At 40.0% G+C, this 19945-nt stretch overlaps 1 protein-coding gene across 2 annotated transcripts in view; it reads left to right on the top strand.

Moving 5' to 3' along the window:
• Positions 1–11071, top strand: part of LOC128688289 (uncharacterized) — a 70764-nt gene extending 59693 nt beyond the window's left edge. For both annotated transcript variants that reach the window (XM_070087550.1, XM_053776072.2), the window contains exon 3: positions 6710–11071. In XM_070087550.1, coding sequence (XP_069943651.1) covers positions 6710–8313 — 1604 coding nt within the window. In that variant the 3' untranslated portion in view covers positions 8314–11071. The remainder of the gene's footprint in view (positions 1–6709) is intronic.
• Positions 11072–19945: the final 8874 nt, after the last annotated feature.

Raw genomic sequence — 19945 nt, 5'->3', positions numbered from 1 at the left:
AACAGTCAAGGGGTTAACCAGTAAACGGTCCAAACGTATATACAGTGGACCCTCGATAATTGTAAGGCTCGAAAGCCGAAATTTTCAAGAATCATAACATTATTTTCGTCAAAACATTGCCTCGCGAATCGTCATTTGACTCGTAAGTAGTCATTCGTCTGGGATGTGTACACACAGCCCCAAGCCGCCTCACACTCCATTCCTAGCCAGTGTGCCATTGTTGTGGCCTTGTTGAGGCCTCATCATGGAGTCTAAATGAGACTTTGTATTCAAGTGGTGGTTTACTAATGTTTGTCAAGAGGAAGGTAGGGTAGTGGTCTGTAGTGCTATCTGTGATTATCCCTGATTTAAGGGGGGCTAGTATATTGGTCCATATGTGGTCTATTATGGTTGCACTTGTTTCAGTGAGCCTGGTTGGTTTAGCTATTGTTGGTATGAGAAGTGTGTTGTTCATATTGTTGATGAAATCAGTTACAGGCTGATCATCTAGTAGGCCAAGGTTGATGTTGAAGTCTCCAGCTAAGAGAAGGTGGTGCTTATTCATTTGTCTGTTTGTTATTAGTGCCTTTAATTTCTCATTGAAGTTTGGGATGTTAGTGTGGGGTATCCAGTAAATGGCACCGATTGTTATAGGCGTCTTAAGGTTTTTACAGTAAAATTAGCAAAAATGTATTCTCCATATTCATCACTAAAGCAATTGGTGCTGATAAGAGAATACCTTACAGGGAGGCAACAACGAGTCATGGTACGTGATGAGGTGTCAAAGTGGGCGCCTGTGACAAACGGGGTTCCACAGGGGTCAGTCCTAGGACCTGTGCTGCTCTTGGTATATGTGAATGACATAACGGAAGGGATAGACTCAGAAGTGTCCTTGTTTGCGGACGATGTGAAGTTAATGAGAAGAATCAAATCGGATGAGGATCAGGCAGGACTACAAAGAGACCTGGACAGGCTACAAGCCTGGTCCAGCAACTGGCTCCTTGAGTTTAACCCTGCCAAATGCAAAGTCATGAAGATTTGGGAAGGGCAAAGAAGACCGCAGACACAATATAGTTTAGATGGCCAAAGTCTGCAAACCTCACTCAAGGAAAAAGATCTGGGGGTGAGTATAACACCGAGCATATCTCCTGAGGCGCACATCAATCAGATAACTGCTGCAGCATACGGGCGCCTGGCAAACCTACGGATAGCATTCCGATACCTCAGTAAGGAGTCGTTCAAGACTCTGTATACCATTTACGTCAGGCCCATACTGGAGTATGCAGCACCAGTTTGGAATCCACACCTAGTCAAGCACGTCAAGAAATTAGAGAAAGTGCAAAGGTTTGCAACAAGACCAGTGCCAGAGCTACGGGGATTGTCCTACGAAGAAAGGTTGAGGGAAATCGGCCTGACGACACTGGAGGCCAGGAGGGTCAGGGGAGACATGATAACGGCATATAAAATACTGCACGGAATAGACGAGGTGGACAAAGACGGAATGTTCCAGAGATGGGACACAGACACAAGAGGTCATAATTGGAAGTTGAAGACTCAGATGAATCAAAGGGATGTTAGGAAGTATTTCTTCAGTCATAGAGTAGTCAGGCCGTGGAATAGCCTAGAAAGTGACGTAGTGGAGGCGGGAACCATACATAGTTTTAAGGCGAGGTATGATAAAGCTCATGGAGCAGGGAGAGAGAGGACCTAGTAGCAATCAGTGAAGAGGCGGGGCCAGGAGCTATGAATCGACCCCTGCAACCACAAATAGGTGAGTACACAGACACAGACAGACACACACACACACACTCACACACACACACACACACACACACACACACACACACACACACACACAGACACACACACACACACACACACACACACACACACACACACACACACACACACAGACAGACACACAGACACAGACAGACACACAGACACACACACACACAGACACACACACACACACACACACACACACACACACACACACACACACACACACACACACACACACACACACACACACACACACACACAAACACACTCAGACACACGACACACGCACACAACACGCTCATGACACACGCACATGACACGCGCACACGAGACACGCACACAAGACACGCACACAAGACACGCGCACACACGAGACGCGCGCGCACACGAGACGCGACACGCACGCGAGACGCGACACGCACGCGAGACGCGACACGCACGCGAGACGCGACACGCACGCGAGACGCGACACGCACGCGAGACGCGACACGCACGCGAGACGCGACACGCACGCGAGACGCGACACGCACGCGAGACGCGACACGCACGCGAGACGCGACACGCACGCGAGACGCGACACGCACGCGAGACGCGACACGCACGCGAGACGCGACACGCACGCGAGACGCGACACGCACGCGAGACGCGACACGCACGCGAGACGCGACACGCACGCGAGACGCGACACGCACGCGAGACGCGACACGCACGCGAGACGCGACACGCACGCGAGACGCGCACGCGAGACGCGCACGCGCACACACGAGACGCGCACGCGCACACACGAGACGCGCACGCACACACACGAGACACGCACGCACACACACGAGACACGCACGCACACACACGAGACACGCACGCACACACACGAGACACGCACGCACACACACGAGACACGCACGCACACACACGAGACACGCACGCACACACACGAGACACGCACGCACACACACGAGACACGCACACACACACACGAGACACGCACACACACACGAGACACGCACACACACACACGAGACACGCACACACACACACGAGACACGCACACACACACACGAGACACGCACACACAGACACACAGATAGAGCCAGCCATCAGCCGGCCACCCAGTTGGCCAGGCAGCCAGTCAGATGGCCTGCTGAACACTTATTACACGTTCCAGAATTTTCTCTTTACTTAGGGTATAGGTTATAAGACATTCTGAAAGGGTGTTGCACAAGTGTTGCACACGGGTTATTATCGAGGTTTTTGATATTTTCTCGACCACTTGTGGCCACATCCACCTCAAAGCCACTAAACTTGGGTCAACATCACTTTCATCTTAAAAGGGGAGTGTTAATACGACATGACATCAGTGAATCTTTGGTATTTGCTGCGCTGCTTACTCTAGCTGATGCTCAATTTAACTGATGCTTCCACAAGGTACTAAGTGGTCCCAGATTTTTTAATAGTGCATGCAGAGAGTGTTAAGACCCATTATATGCTGACCAGGCATCTCAGGACAAGCGTGCCAAATTTGGAGGCAGGAAAAATAAAACATATATATACATTTGAGGCACTATTGGTAAGAATGTATATATACATTTGGACCGTTTAAAGGTCAATCTCTGGGGTCTGGACAGTGAAAGGGTTAATAGAAAGTTACATGTATGAAGAAACCAATTTTAAGTTCTTAGTCAGAAAAATCTATACCTTTTGTTTTGCAGATTGAAAGTGCATTGTTTTTGATTAAGACCATGTGGAATAAAATACAAACTTAAGATTTTATGGGGTGTTGAAGTTGGCATAAAAATGATCACTTGGCAGTGAACATAAATGCACCAGTAATATTTTAAGTTTACCATTTATTGATGCCAAATTTTGAATACCTTTCAGCTTTTTTATATTTTTAGTGTTTAGGCACACTTTATGATATTAAATGTGTTTCAAGATATTTTAGGACTTAAACATGGGGAAATGTACAGCTTGTTATTCCTCCACATAGAATATAGTGTAAATTGGAGCAAATAACATTAAAATTGTTTCAACATGTAACCTGGAGTCTACATGGATGGTGTTCTGGGAGTCAATGCCCCCATAGCTCTGTCCATGGCCAGGCCTCATGATGGATCAGGGCATGATCAACCAAGCTATTACTGCCATTTAATTATTTATGGATGTAGGTTTGAGGGAATATCCTGGGTTATATAAATTTGATACTTTTTTTTTTATCCATACTATGCATGTGCCTTTCAGAACACTGTAAAACATCTTTACAAGGAAATCTTATACTACAGTGGAACCTCTGCTTATGAATTTAATTCGTTCCTTGACCTAGCTCGTAACCTGATCTGCTCGTCTGCTGAGTCAATTTTCCTCATTTAAATTAATTGAAATGTCATTAATCTATTCCAGCAGAATTCCTGCTCTCAATATAACAATATCAACTCTACGGCTTATTTATCTATCACAGTTCATCGAATATGACATGATAAACAATATAAATAACATAGAAACCTGACATATACTCTAGAATGAATAAAATGTCATTACGTGACAAGTGGTGGCAGCCATTCCCACTCTGAAAACATCTTCCCATGCTTCCCCTTGCTTGTGTTTATCTATGATTTCATGCTTTACTTCCATGGACATCATCCTCTTTTTCTTCTCAGCAATGTCCTTTGCACTTACTTTCTTAGAACCCATGGTTAGAAAAAAGAAATTTGGCACAATAACTGCATGAAACGTCAGCAAAACACGAGAGAAATCCTTCCACCACGAGGTAAGCACGTGCAGTGGTGATGGTAAGCGTTGTTGTGGTATTCACTGTGCCATATAGTGGCGGCGTTCTGAAATTATTATACATAATTATTGTTGTTATTATACATATATTTATACAGTGGACCCTCGACCAACAATGGCATCGATTAACGATAAATCCGACTAGCCATACATTTTAACGCAAAATTTTTGCCTCGACTAGCGCTAAAAAACTCGACCAACACTATTTGTTCCGTCAGATGCGTCCACTTCTGGCCAGTGTTTACAAGCCAGCCAGCCACCGCGGTCGCTTCCAAGCATACAATCGGAACATTTCATGTTATCACAGCCTTTTTAGTGATTGCACCTGCAAAATAAGTCACCATGGGCCCCAAGAAATCTTCTAGTGCCAACCCTGCAGCAAAAAGGGTGAGAATTACTATGGATATGAAGAAAGAGATCATTGCTAAGTATGAAAGTGGAGTGCGTGTCTCCGAGCTGGCCAGGTTGTACACAAAACCCCAATCAACCATCGCTACTATTGTGGCCAAGAAAACGGCAATCAAGAAAGCTGTTCTTGCCAAAGGTGCAACTATGTTTTCGAAACTGAGATCGCAAGTACTCGAAGATGTTGAGACTGTTATTGGTGTGGATAAACGAAAAACAGATAGCAGGAGATAGCATCTCTCAAGCGATCATATGTGAAAAGGCTAGGAAGTTGCATGACGATTTAATTAAAAAAATGCCAGCAACTAGTGGTGATGTGAGTGAATTTAAGGCCAGCAAAGGTTGGTTTGAGAGATTTAATGGGAAGGGAAGTAACCCCGGAAAAGGACTTGCCACCTCAAGTCCTAATGGAAGGGGATTCTCCTTCTAAACACTAAGACCATCAACACTCTCCCCTCCTCCCATCCCAACAATCATCACCAGATCTTCAATAAAGGTAAGTGTCATGTAACTGTGCATGTCTTCTTCAGTTTGTGTGTATTAAAATTAATATTTCATGTGGTAAAAACAATTTGTTCATACTTTGGGGTGTCCTACACGGATTAATTTGATTTCCATTATTTCTTATGGGGAAAATTAACTTGACTAACGATGAGCTCTCAGGAACGGATTAATAGCTTTAGTCGAGGGTCCACTGTAATGGGGAAGTACTGAAGCCATAGGATTATACAGCACCTGTGGGGGGGAGGGGATGGAAGGAATTCTGGCTTAATTTAGGGAACTGGAGCACAGGTACAATTCCTAGTTCAAGAGCCCCTCACCAGCATCAGGGAACCTCCCTTGAATTTTGGCTCGTATCCAGGAGCAAAAAATCAACCGAATGACTGCTTGTATCCTCAAAAACTCACTTGGTGGGGCACTCGTAAGCAGAGGTTCCACTGTATTACAGTTGTTTCAAGCCGCAACACTTGTGGAAATAAGTCACAAGTCATTGCATTACCCTAGGTTAAATCAACATAGTGTGCTTATTTGCTGAATTCCACTTTTATCATGAAATTGTCATAAATCTGGAATGAATAAGGCATCTTGACAGTTTCCACATCGTTTGCTGGTAGGGAAGCTGGTAGTGGAACAGGTCCTGGCTTCATTGTTTACTTGAGTTAGGCAGTGATAATGCTTGATGTACTGGGTGGGCTTGCCTATCCTTAGATTTTTTCAAAAGCTTGAGGAGGTTGTATCCAACCCACACAATTGAGCTGAGGTAAAAAAAAAAATATTAGCAGGTAGAGTATCTGAAAGCACATGAAAAATTGTGCGGACTAGTACATTGGGCACAATCATCACCTTTGTACAAGTATGTTGGATACTGTTAAAATGTTGTTATTGCTAAGATTGAGTCAGTAACTATTACTGGTGTACAATTAGTTAATCTGATGTAAATAGCATGGTCTAGACTAGGTATATAATAATTTCTAGGCCTTGAAGGCTGATTTTTCTATCCCTATGTAATGCATCTTCTCTTCTATAAAATTAGTGTAGCTTCAGAATATTTGATCATTGGCTTTTTTTTTTTATTACATGTGAATTTGGTAGATTGCTGTTGTATTGTAAGCAAGCAGGGTTAATACAGTGTACTCTGCTTAATGAAATTTAAATTTCATTTCATATTATCTTTGACTAGATTTACAGGCACATTACAGTTTTAAGTTTTGTTTTTTCTTAACCTTTCATTAAGCAGAGTTCACTGTGTTTTCTGCAGTTGGAAGTGGCGGACGCTTTGATCCTGGTGGAAGATTTGGGAAGGTGAACTGTAATTTCATTCTGGAGCACACCATGGACTTGTGCATGTCTGAAGTTGGCAGTAGTAACAGCAGCAGCAGCAGCAGCAGCAGCAACAGCAGCTTGGAGGAGGTTGACACTTCATCTGTTAGCAGCAGCAGTCACATTGCCACCAGTAACGCCCCTTCGGACACAGAAGATTGTTTGATGGCATCCCATAATTTCAAAATGTCTCGGAGACAACGTAAGAATAAGAACAAGAAATGTAAAGGTCAAGGAATTGTGTCTTGCAGTCAAGGTGGGGCATCAAAGGTTGGTAGCCAAAGTACCCAAGTGCTCTTCGACACACTTGACATGACAGAGGACCAGCTCTATGAGTTCTTACTTCCACTCTGTTGTGGGATGGAGGACAGAGTGCTTAATGGCTACCCTTATGTTACCAATCATGGTGTATTTGTATTCAAAGCAATTGGATATACTACATTAGCTGGAGTATTAAGCGGGGGTTGTGAACTTGTGAGTGCTGAAATGAATAAGATGCAAGAGGCAGATATTCACAAAATTGTTGATGTTGGCATTGCTGATTATTCTGAACCAGAATCTCTTGATGAGAGTAACAGTGACAGCTACCATGATGACTGCCAGGAAACTTCCTCAGGTATTAGTACAGATAGCAAAGATAGTGAAGGTGATTATGAGACTCTATATACTAATAGTGACATGGATGTGAATTTCTGCACGAACTTTGATACTAATTTTACATGTGAAAGGGAAAGCTTTGGAAATTTTAAACTTATTGAAAAATGTAAGAGATGTAAGCAAACCTTTGATGTAATGGATAATGGAAGTAGAGCATGTCAGTATCACCCCAAGAAAGTGACAATAAGGAAAGATGGCCAGCTACATTATTTGTGCTGTAACAAGATGAAAGGAGTACAAGGATGTACCAGAGTTCCCATGCATGTGTATCATAATTTAAAGTTAGGTGTAAATGGTCCTTTGGATGGGTTTATTCCTACAAGAGGAGGAGGAGGAAAAAAAGTACTGGGTTTAGATTGCGAGATGGTCTTCACCACAGAGGGATTTGAATTGGCAAGAGTTACCTTGGCAAGTATTACTGGAAATGTATTACTAGATCTCTATGTAAAGCCCATGGGGCAGGTGTTTGATTACAATACACAATTCTCTGGCATTACTGCCAGACACATGAATCAAGCTCTGTTGTTTACAGAAGCTCGTGAAAAGATATTGAATCTGGTGTCAGGTTCAACCATCCTTATTGGTCACAGTCTTGAAGGTGACCTAGCAGCTCTCCGTATGGTTCACCGCAATGTTATAGACACTGCCTTATTCTTCAAGGCTCCACAAAATTCTCAGTCAGTAGGGCCAGTTGTAAATAAGCAGTCATTGAAGTCATTGGTGAAGAGATATCTTGGGCGAGATATTCAAAAAAATGGATGTAGGGGGCATGACAGTCTGGAGGATGTTACTGCTGTTTTGGATTTAGTTCTTAATTATTTACTAGATTCTCTCAAAATTTCTAAAGTGGCACCATTACCAGTTGCACTTCAAAATGTGATGTGATTCCACTTTAATCATTTTTAAATAGTAGTTAATGGTTATGCTCTGGGAATCATTAAATGATCATATCACATACTGTGCCTTATGTACTTGAGGTTGCCTCTCAAGTTTGCTTAACACATGTTAAAATGCTCGTCTGTTTTCTTTGCTCAAAGCTATTTCCTTTTATAATAAATTATGAGTGCAAAACAGTTAGAAATGCTTGTTTAGTTTATGTAGATATTACCAGGTGAAGTGCTTGTATGCTGGTGTAATTGAGTTTTTTTTATTTTATTAGCATGAGGTAGAATGCAAAATGAATGAATGATCAAGTTGTGTATATATAATTTTTAACATTTTTAAGTTGGCTAGGAACTTGCATGGCAGCTTACTTTTGTGTAAGGTTTTGTTGTGGTTGTGATTCATCTAGATAGGTAGTATTGTAGTTAATATTTTACAATGTATAGTTTACTACATTTCATAAAAGCTAATTGAGATTCCTTATGCAGAGAAAATGTCTTTGATAGTGACAGCCTGTGTGTGTGTGTGTGTGTGTGTGTGTGTGTGTGTGTGTGTGTGTGTGTGTGTGTTGCACTTAGTAATAGCTGTGATAATTTTCATTCCAGTATTGGTGGATTTAACAAAAAATGCAGCTACACGCCAAACAACTTGTGCTCTGTAGCTCAGCTGGCTGAGCTGGTGGCATAGCTTGTTCAACTTTTATTAATAATAATTTTCCCTTGGCCCTAAATCCATTGGAATGATCTGATACTTGGCATAATGAATCTTGGACATCTGAAATTCTTATTGAGTCTTATTAATTATACAGTAAACCCTCTTGTAACACAGAATGAGTTCTTTAAATTTGGCACCTTACGTAAAATGGCGATATATAAAATAAAGAACGTGGGGCAAAAAATAGGGTTGTGTACCAGAAACCAAAAATTTTGTTAAACCACTGTTTTTAATATTCTTGGTACAAATTACTGCATTTTCTCAATTCTAGTTGTTACTGTTATTAGCATGAAAGTGGGTGGAGAGAGTTGATAAGATCGACCCAGCTGGGCTGACTGTGGTGGATGGCTGTGGTTCTTGATGTGGGTAACTGTCAGTAATTAAAGCTTGCACAGGAGTGCTCAAGTACACTATTCTGTAATTCTTAATCTGTTTTGCCCTGTTGTACTTATGCATCTGAAGATAAGTCATGATTGCTTTACTTCAATATCCTCTTCAAATCAATGCCTCCATACTTGTCAAGATTCTTTTCATTAAAAAATTCTGAAACTTTTACGAATAACGTGGAATTGCTTGTATAACTGCCAGAAAGTTTCCTGCAGCATTGTGATCAGCTGACACACTGTCACTAAACCTTGTTATAAAGCTAATTGAGATTTTTAAAGTTTTCAAACCATCCAACACTAAATAACAGGGAAGGCAGCTCCTCAGTTTTATAGCATGAATGAGTTTTTTTTACTCTGAGCATTAAGTGGGGCTCCTTCCTTTTTCTCTTCAATCCACACTGTAACAATATTCCAATTTAGCAGTACTAACCTCTTTGACCTTCTGTTCATGTCACACACACTGCATTACTTGATGCATAATCTCTCTTCTTGCCATAAAATGGATGGCAGAGTCCCTCTAACAAAGTACAGACAGCCTGTGATATATTTGCATCATTTTGAGGTATATCTAAAAATTTCATTGTTCTTCAATGCTTATTCCTGGCACCAATATCACTGGTTTTCTTCGTGTGCCATGGTTAATAACCCGAGAAGAGATGACGATGTTGAAAAGATAGATAAAAAAAAAATATACTTAACCAAATCATAAGATACTCCCAGGAAGCAACTGTAGGTGGTGTGAGGAGAGAAGCTGTACCTCCAAACACAACCCTGGTCCTAATATAAGATGCAGGGCGAGAAATTCATGATGTGGACTTGAGATTTTGCACTTGATGCTCCTACGTATATGGAGCAAATTATCAAGGCTACCAAGTTTTTTCCCTATGCAAAAGAGGATGCCTTTTTTTTATTAGATATACTTACTTTATGTATTGTTTCTTTATAAGAGGGTTTACTGCATAAAATTCTGAATTAAAATCTCGGCCTGCTGAGAATGTGGCTAAATTTTAATTTATTTAAAATGTATGGCTTGTTAATGCTCACCGGTTAATTATAACCCATTGATTATAAGTTAGTTATAAACAGATCTGTGTCCATGGGATTTTTTATGTTGATAAAATTTGTTTTATTTGTGTGAATGTCTGATAGTTGTGATTTTTAAATTATTCTCATTAAAGTCATTGAATATAGTATCTTGATCTCCTAGTTTACATTTTGTCATCTAGTTTTTAAATTTGATTCTCTTGTCTTAGTCTTGTACAAATTTTCTCTATTTTTATACTTTTGTCATTGATTCTTATGACCATGTTGTACATCTAATGAATGAGAAGTAAATGTTGGACTGATCTGGTTTTTGTCCTCTCTCATTCCTCCAATATAGATCTCTAAGTACTAGCTGAAAGCTCTTTTTCTCTGGGCTGAAATTTATTTTTTTTCAGCCTTATTTCCCATGTTAGCAAACATGAATTTTTCAAGCAAGTTTGATAATTCAATCACTAGATTAGAATACATTTAACATTTCTCACTCTTAAAGTACTTAAAAATGTAAACTTTCAAAAAACTGCTATGCAGGTAAAACTGAGCACCGTGTGCTATTGTAACTCGGTGATTCCTTTCTAAACATTGTATATCGTTATTAAACAATAAAGTTTAATACCTTTCATATTTATTGTACCCTTTTTTTATAACCATAGTACAGTGTGTAATGTTATTCCAATGTAAATCTTAAATTATTGATAGTAATTCATATACACCTACCATCCGACTTACGACCGAGTTCGGTTCCGAGAAACCGGTCGTAAGTCGAACTTTACTACTGAATATCAACAAAACATTTTTGTAACGAATTTATTTTATTGTTTTATTTTGGTATTTCATCTTTTACTTTACTTTTTATGTTATTAGTACTGTATTTTATACTGTAAGGTTTAGGATAAACACTGTATAACACAAATAGTTGTTTATTTCCCAGAAATTTGGCATAAAAAACACGGCCGTAAGTCGAGTGGTCGTAAGTCGAGCAGGTCGTAAGTCGGATGGTAGGTGTACTTCAATAGTAAAAATATAGATTTTGAGAGGATACTGCAGTGTATTTGTAAATAGAAACCACTGCAGTGGTAGACACATAACTGCTGAATTTGACATTTGTCCAATTGTTGTAAATGATGGAATATAATTATGCCAGGTTTTTTGGATTGCAAAAGGTTTTTTGGGGTAACAGGTTTACTCGTTAGTTATAATAAAGTACAAAAATTGCACATACATGTACATGTATGTAGTACACACATGCATGTATGTGCATGTGTGTGTACATGTGTATTTACATGTGTTGTTGTGGGGGTCTATCCTTGGCTCCTGGCCCCAACTTAACTTGTTGCTTGCCAGATTCACTCCGTAGTCTTGTGAGCCTCATCTTACCTGTGCATGGAGTCTGCCTTCTCCACTTCTTCCTTGAGAGCATTCCATGTCCTGACAGCCATGAAACTAGAAATCCTTTGACATCCCTGTCACTCATCTTTGTCTACATTCCAGCTGTGCCCCCTAGTACTTGTTTCCTACCTTTCAGCATGTCCCTGTTTGCCTTATCAATTCCTCTTGAGTATTTTGTACATTGTCTTCCTTGGACCTTTGTTTCTCAGGGTCATTATTCAATTCCTTTAGCCTCTCTTTATAACTCGTGCCCCTTAAGTCTGGAACTAGTCTTGTTGCATACTTGTGTACTTTCTCCAGTTTCTTAACATGCTTCCTCAGGTGTCGGGTTCCACACTGGACAGGTAATGACATGAAAATTATGAAATTTGATGGAACACTTATGGAATTATGCAAGTGCAGAGTTAGTGGTCTTGGTGTCATTTACTCATTGCCCACTTTGAGTCCTATTTTAAGACGATTCCATTGCTCCATTCGACCAAATTCTTAGCACTTACTCTAGTATGCCTTCTGGTCTGTTGGTTGAATACAAGAAACCCTCTCATTCAACTATTTAAAGTGCACAATTCAGTAATCTGGTCAATTTTACACAAGAAAGATACAGTGGACCCTCAACTAACGCCTTTAATCCGTTCCAGAGAGCTAGCCTTTAGTCAAATTAATTTTCCACACAAGAAATAATGGAAATAGAATTAATCTGTTCGAGACACCCAAAAGTATTAAAAAATTTTTTTTTACATGAAATATACATTTCTCTACACAGAAACCAATGGTACATGCAAAATAAACAATAATTAAATGCCACTTAACTTTATTGTGGAGTTGTTGATGAGTGATGAGCCAGGAGCAGGGGAGATTCAGGTGTACTATTATTTGGAAGGGGAATACCCTTCCATAAAGACTTCAGGTACCAAGTCCTTTGCTGGGGTTACCTCCCTTCTTGTTGTTTTAATGCCACTAGGACCAGCTTGAGTCACTGGACCCCTGTCGGACAAAATATCTGTCCAGAGAGCTCTGTTTCTCATGTCCCCTTAGGATTTCTCTAAAATGGGACACAAAGAGTGTCATTGTACATGTTGCCAATACGGCTTGCAACAGCTGTGACAGGATAAAATTCATCCATAAATGCTTGCACCTTTGTAAACTTTGTACACATTTCCTTAATCCTTGACAAAGGCATCTTCCTCTGTCTCTTCTGTTCTGAAGAACATTACTGAGCTGTGATCTGTTGCTGTTGCACCTCAAGCTCTTGCAGCTCTGCAGTGGTTAGTTCTTCATCGTCATTCTGCACCAACTCTTCCACATTCTTGCCACAAACCTCCAACCCCATGGACTTCCCTAATGACACAATAGATTCCACAACTGGCATAGGCTTCTGAGGGTTAGCCCCAAACCCTTCAAAATCCCTCTTGTATACATTGTGGCCACAGTTTTTCCAAGTAGAGTTCAAAGTCCTGCAAGTCACTCCCTCCCAAGCCTTACCTATAAAGTTTATGCAATTGAGGATACTGAAGTGATCTTTCCAAAACGCTCTTAGGGTCAATTCAGTGTCTGAGGTCACTTCAAAGCACTTGAAACACTGCTTTTGTGTAGAGTTTTTTGAAGTTTGAAATGACCACCTGGTCCATGGGCTGGAGGAAAGGAGTTGTATTAGGAGGCAAGAACTTACCTTTGATGAAGCTCAACTCCCCCACAATTTGCTCTTGCAAGTCGTGAGGATGAGCAGGAGCATTGTCCATTACCAGGAGGCACTTGAGTGGCAATCTATTTTCCAGGAGGTAATTTTTCACAGTGGGGCCAGATACACCATAAAACCAGTCCAGGAAAATTTCCTTGGTGACCCATGCCTTACTGTTTGCTTTCCACATGACACACACAAATTAGCCTTGACGACACTGTTTTTCTTGAACACACTGGGAGTTTCAGAGTGATACACGAGTAAAGGCTTCACTTTGCAATCCCCACTAGCATTACTACACAACATTAAAGTTAGCCTGTCTTTCATAGGCTTGTGTCCTGGGAGTGCCTTTTCCTCCTGAGTAATGTAGGTCCTCTTTGGCATTTTCTTCCAAAAGAGGCCTGTTTCGTCACAATTAAACACTTGATGGGGTTTTAATTTTTCAGTGTGTGTACAATGGTCCCTTGTTTTTTCGTAACTAATCCGTTCCTGGAAGTGTGATTATTATTGAAATTGACGATTTTTGAATCCATTTTCCCCATAAGAAATAATGTAAATCCAGTTAATTCGTTCCAGACACCCAGAAGTATCAATAAAAAAATTTTTTTTTTTACCTTAAAGATAGATTTACATGCACAAAAGAATGAACATTCAACATGACAGTTACCTTTATTGAAGGCTGTTGTTGATGAATGGAAGACAGGGAGGAGAGAAGGAAGAGAGGTTATTGTTTGGAAGGGGAATCCCCCTCCATAAGGACTAGGTCACTTCAGGAGTCACTTCCCTAGCTTAAATATAGATTTACATGTAGAAAAGAATGCCAAATAAATGTGAAGCACTAATAAATAATAGGGGTAGTTGATGAGTGGAACAGTCTGCCTAGTAGGGTGATCGAAGCTAAAACATTGGGTAGTTTCAAATTTAGGGTCGATAAATACATGAGTGAGAGGGGTTGGTTTGAATCGGGCTTGGACATGAGTAAATAGGTTTATCAAAGCTTATTGCTTGGGTAGCAGTTGTGCTGTTAGTGGGTTGGATTTGTGAAGGACGTGCCTAGTATGAGCCAACAGGCCTATTGCAGTGTTCCTCCTTTCTTATGTTCTAAAAGCTGTGGCTTGGGTAGTTTCAAATTTAGGTTGGATAAATACACGAGTGAGAGAGGTTTTATTTGAGTCGGACTTGCACCTGAGCTTATTGCTTGGGTAGCAGTTGTGCTGTTAGTGGGTTGGATTTGTGAAGGACCTGCCTAGTATGAGCCAACAGGCCTATTGCAGTGTTCCTCCATTCTTATGTTCTTATGTATGAACTCGTGGGATCATCCTCACTCTCTGATAAACAATAGCACACTGGCTGGGAATGGAGTGTGAGGCAACTCGGGGCTGTGTGTACGTGTCCCAGACAAACGATTATTTGTGAGTCAAACGACGATTCACAAGCCAGTGTTTTGACGAAAATAACGTTAAGATTTTCGAAAATTACGACTATCGAGCCTTACAATTATTGAGGGACCACTGTACTTCTTAAAGTCCTGCACATATTTTTCAACTGCTTTTTTGTCTGAACTGGCAGTCTCACCATGCCTTATCACACTGTGTATGCCACTACAATTCTTAAATCTCTCAAACCAGCCTTTGCTGGCCTTAACCCTTTCAGGGTCCAGAGGCCAAATTTCAAAGTGCACCTCAGTGTCCAAGAATTTTCAAAAAAATAATTATTTTTTCTTATGAAATGGTAGAGAATCTTTTTCTGAAGGTAATAAAACAAAAAGTACGAAATTTGCTAGAAAACTGATGAAATTATGCTCTCGTGAATTTTGATGTGTCAGTGATACTTACGCATTGGCGATTTTGTCGACTTACTCCCATTTTAGGCCAATTACCTTATTCCAGTCGACCAAATTCTTAGCTGTTTCACTAGTATTACTTCTATTCTATCGATTGAGCACAAGAAATTACCAATTAAACTGTTTCAACTACAAAATAAAGTGATTGGAAATTGGTAATTTGGCCAGTTTAGTGCAAAGTTCAAAATATTCTAATTTCAAAATAGGATCCAGAATAAACAATGCAGGCATTCCTGGCACTAAACTAACATTTCCTCTGTTCATTAGTTACATTTTCAGGCTTTACAAGTGAATTCCATTTTGATTTTTAATTCACATAATGATTTTTTTTCAAACCAAAAAAATAGAAGATTTACTGTCATACAATATTGTAATAATTGTATATATAATATCAGCACATTTGTGAACGTACATTAGACCCACCAGCTGGCGTGTATTAGACGTGTGAGGTCATTCGTTTACTCTTGAACATCGGCAAAAAAATTAACATTTCCGCTACTTTGAGCTCAGTTTCGAGCCATTTTCAGTACTAAAACTAATCAAAATCATCTCTATTTCTGTAATATGTCTTCCATTCTATCAAATGAGGCCAAGAAATCGCAAATACAACCGTAAAAAACATATGAAAAAACACTGCAAAGTTGCTGTTTTAATTGAAAATTACGGTCTCGTTTTTTTTTCTCATTATACACAGTGTGCTGCAGGATTTATTTTATGTGGTGCACACATTCCACATAGATGTATTCTCTCATATCTAGGCCCAAATTTACTGCTCACAGCTTATCAGAGTGAGCTGAGCTCATGGCATAGATCTACGGTTTGGACCCTCAATGTAAAGCCGTAGATCTACGGCATGGACCCTGAAAGGGTTAAATTCATCAGTATCATCACTATTTGGAGGCATTTTTGTAATGAGATCATGCAACTGCCTTGCATTTTCACATATTGACTGAGAAGCACTATCTCCTGTTAATTGTTTTTCGTTTATCCACACCAACAACAATCTCTCCACCTCTTCAACTATTTGCAATCTCCATTTTGAAAACATGCTTGTACCTTTCACAACAACAGCTTCCTTGGTTGCCTTTATTCGCCAAGGTAGTAGTGATGGTTGAATGGGGTTTGTTATATAGACTTTCCAACTCAGAGATACGCACTCCACTTTCGTACTTTTCTATTATCTCTCTCTTCAGCTGCATAGTAATTCTCACCCTTTTTATCACAGGGTTGGCACTAGAGGCTTTCTTGGGGCCCATGGTGGCTTATTTAGCAGTTACAAGCACTAAAAACAATGCAATAATACAAAATATATCGCAGGTACATGTGGAATCGACCGCAACGGCTTGTAAACACTGGCTATACACGGAGTCTTGGAGTGGCTGGGCCCACTCAGGCCGCATGGACACGTTCAGGACGAAAGCCTTTAGACAAGTTTTTCGGCATTGGTAGAGCCAATATTTCAATGCCAAAGAGAGCCGTTAGTCGATTTTGGCGTTAGTTGATGCCGCCGTTGGTTGAGGGTCCACTGTATACGAGTTTAAAAATAGTTGAAAATAAACGATGTAGGCATTCCTGGCACTAAAATATTTCCTCTTTTCGTTAGTCATTTCTCGTACATTACACTTGTCATCCATATTGAATTCTTAACCCTTTCAAGGTCAGTCCCATTGTTCTACGGCTTTGAGGCCTGTGTCGGCCTCGTAGTACTACTCCATGAGCTCAGCTCTCTCGGATAAGCTATAAGTGGTAAATTTGGGCTTACATATGAGAGAATGGATCTGTGGTAAGTGTGCACTATATACAAAAAAAATCCTGCAGTGTGCAGTGCATAATGGGTAAAAACCTGCAATAGTGTTTTTGGTTTAAAACAGTGACATTGCAGTGTATTTTCATATGGGTTGTTAGGTTTGTATTCTCTGTTTCTTGATCTCATTTGATGTAAAGGAGGACATATTACAGAAATAGAGATGATTTTGATTGGTTTCAGGTCTGAAAATAGGTTGAAATTAGCTCAACGTCGTGGAAATGTTCGATTTTGCCAATTTTCTAGAGTACACAGATAACGTCACTTGTCTAATACCCTTCCAAATGGTTGGTCTAATGTGTGTTAAGAAATGTACTGGCGTTGTTTAAACAATTATTACAACAATGCAGTAGTCTGCATAACAGTAAATTATTTTTTGTGTGAATTGGTTGGCATTGTGGCAGATGTTTTAGATGTATGGAATAGGAGGTAGGTTACTGAAAGCAGTGGAGAGTTTTTATGAGGATAGTGAGGCTTAGGTGCTGTATGACCCTTGTAGGTTTAGCACTTCTTTTTGATTATAATAATGTGAGACTTAGGTTAGAGCATGTAGGAGAGAAGATTATTTCCCAGTGAAAGCAAGCCTTAGACAGGGATATGTGATGTCACCGTGGTTGTTCAATATACTACAGTGGAACCTTGACTTACGAGTTTACTCTGTTCTGTGACCTAGCTCGTAACTCAATTTACATGTATGTCAAATCAATTTTCATCATTTAAATTAATTGCAAAGCCATTAATCCATTCCTGCACTCTGGAGACAAGACAAAGTACTTGAATATGACACTAATATCAACTGTACAGGTTATTTATCTATCACAATTCATCTAATATGACATAATAAACAATATAATTAACACAAACATGATATATACTCTAGAATTAATAAAATAGGCCATAATATGCTGGCAGAGGCAGCGGCAGAGGCGTCCTCCATTTCCTGTCTAACTTTGACTATAGTATCTTCCCATGCTCTTATTGTAAGAGAAAATGGAGTACAGTGGAACCTCAAAAATCGAACTGCTCCCAACACAACCAATTATGTAAGTGTATTTTTGTAAGTGCTTTTATAAGTGTATTTTTAAGGGTCTGAAATGGACTAATCTAATTTACATTATTCCTGCTGGGAATAAATTCATTCGGTAAAGGCAGTCGAACAGACTTCTGGACCGAAGAAAGTTCGATATTTGAGGTTCCACTGTATTTTTTGAGGCTAATTGCAGAAATATTGTATATAAAAACATAAATCATAATACACTACAGAATGTAAAGAAATGTTGAACTGTTTATATAAAATGTATATGTACTTAAACACTTGGAGCAGAGATGGTGAGGGATGTTGAGTGTGTGGCGTATGATGTTAGTGGCCCTGTAAACCAACAACAACATTGTTTTGTTTGATTGCTGAACTTAACTGATACAATTTGTTTTGTTTAATCACTTAACATAACTGATACAGCTTTAGTATCTACATATCGTACATGTACTAAACTGGTATTGCCTGGCTAAATTCTTCTCAGCACTGTCCTTTGCACTTATTTTCTTAGGGCCCATTGTTAGAAAAAAGAAATTTGGGGAAATGACTGCAAAAAAAATGCAAGCAAGCACAAGAGAACTGCTCCCACAGCGATGAAAACATGTACTGCTTACCAGACGTTTTTGTATCGGATGTGCCAACTAGCAACAGCATTCTGAATTATTATTGCCTAAATTAATAATGATAATATAATAACGACAAAGCTTCAGTTCCCTAAATTAATAATAATATTACACCTACCATCTGACTTACGACCTGCTCGTCATATGACCATTCGACTTACGACCGTGTTTTGTATGCCAAATTTCTGTGAAATAAACAACTGTTTGTGTTGTACACAGTGTTTATCCTAAACCTTACAGTATAAAATACAGTATTAACAGCATGAAAAGTAAAGTAAAAAAAATTAAATGCCAAAATAAAACAATAAAATAGTCATTACAAAAATGTGATGTTGATATTCAGTAGTAAGGTTCGACTGACGTCCATTTCGACTTAAGACCAGTTGGTCAGAACCGAACTCGGTCATAAGTCGGATGGTACCTGTATTAACCCTTTGACTGTTTCAGGCCCCTCTCTGAAACTGTCATTCTATGTCGCTCAGTTTTTGAAAAAAAAAAAAATTATTTTTTCTTATGAAATGATAGAGAATATTTTCCCGATGGTAATGACACCAAAAGTTCGAAATTTGGTCGAAAACTCATGGAATTATGCTCCCGCGAAGTTAGCAGTCTCGGCGACATATGCGTATTGGCGATTTCGCCGACTTTGAGCCCTATTTTCAGCCAATTCCATTGTTCCAGTTGACCAAACTCATAGCTATTTCTATAGAACTCCATTTTATCTATCAGCTGAGTACAAGAAACCTCCCATTTACTAATTTGGACTACCCAATATGGTGGTCAGAAATTGGCAATTTGGCCAATTTCACGCAAACTAAAAAACATGCCAATTTCAAAATAGGGTCCAGAATAAACAAGGTAGACATTCGTGGCACTAAAATAACATATGCTCTGTTCATTAGTCACATCTCTAGTCCACTCTTATACAGTGGACCCCCGCATACCGCACGCATCGCATATCGTACAATCTGCATACCACTCGCTTTTTTCGCAAAAATTTTGCCTCGCATACCGCCCAAAAACCCGCTCACCGCCCTTCGTCCGAGACGCGTCCAATGTGCGGCCTGAGCCATGCTCACATGTTCCGCCGGTGGCATTGTTTACCAGCCAGCCTCCGCGGT

The sequence above is a fragment of the Cherax quadricarinatus genome, chromosome 2 (assembly GCF_038502225.1).
Source record: "Cherax quadricarinatus isolate ZL_2023a chromosome 2, ASM3850222v1, whole genome shotgun sequence".
Taxonomy (NCBI): Eukaryota; Metazoa; Arthropoda; class Malacostraca; order Decapoda; family Parastacidae; genus Cherax; species Cherax quadricarinatus.
The sequence above is the reverse complement of the archived record's forward strand: the minus strand, read 5'-3'. Positions and strand labels throughout refer to the sequence as shown.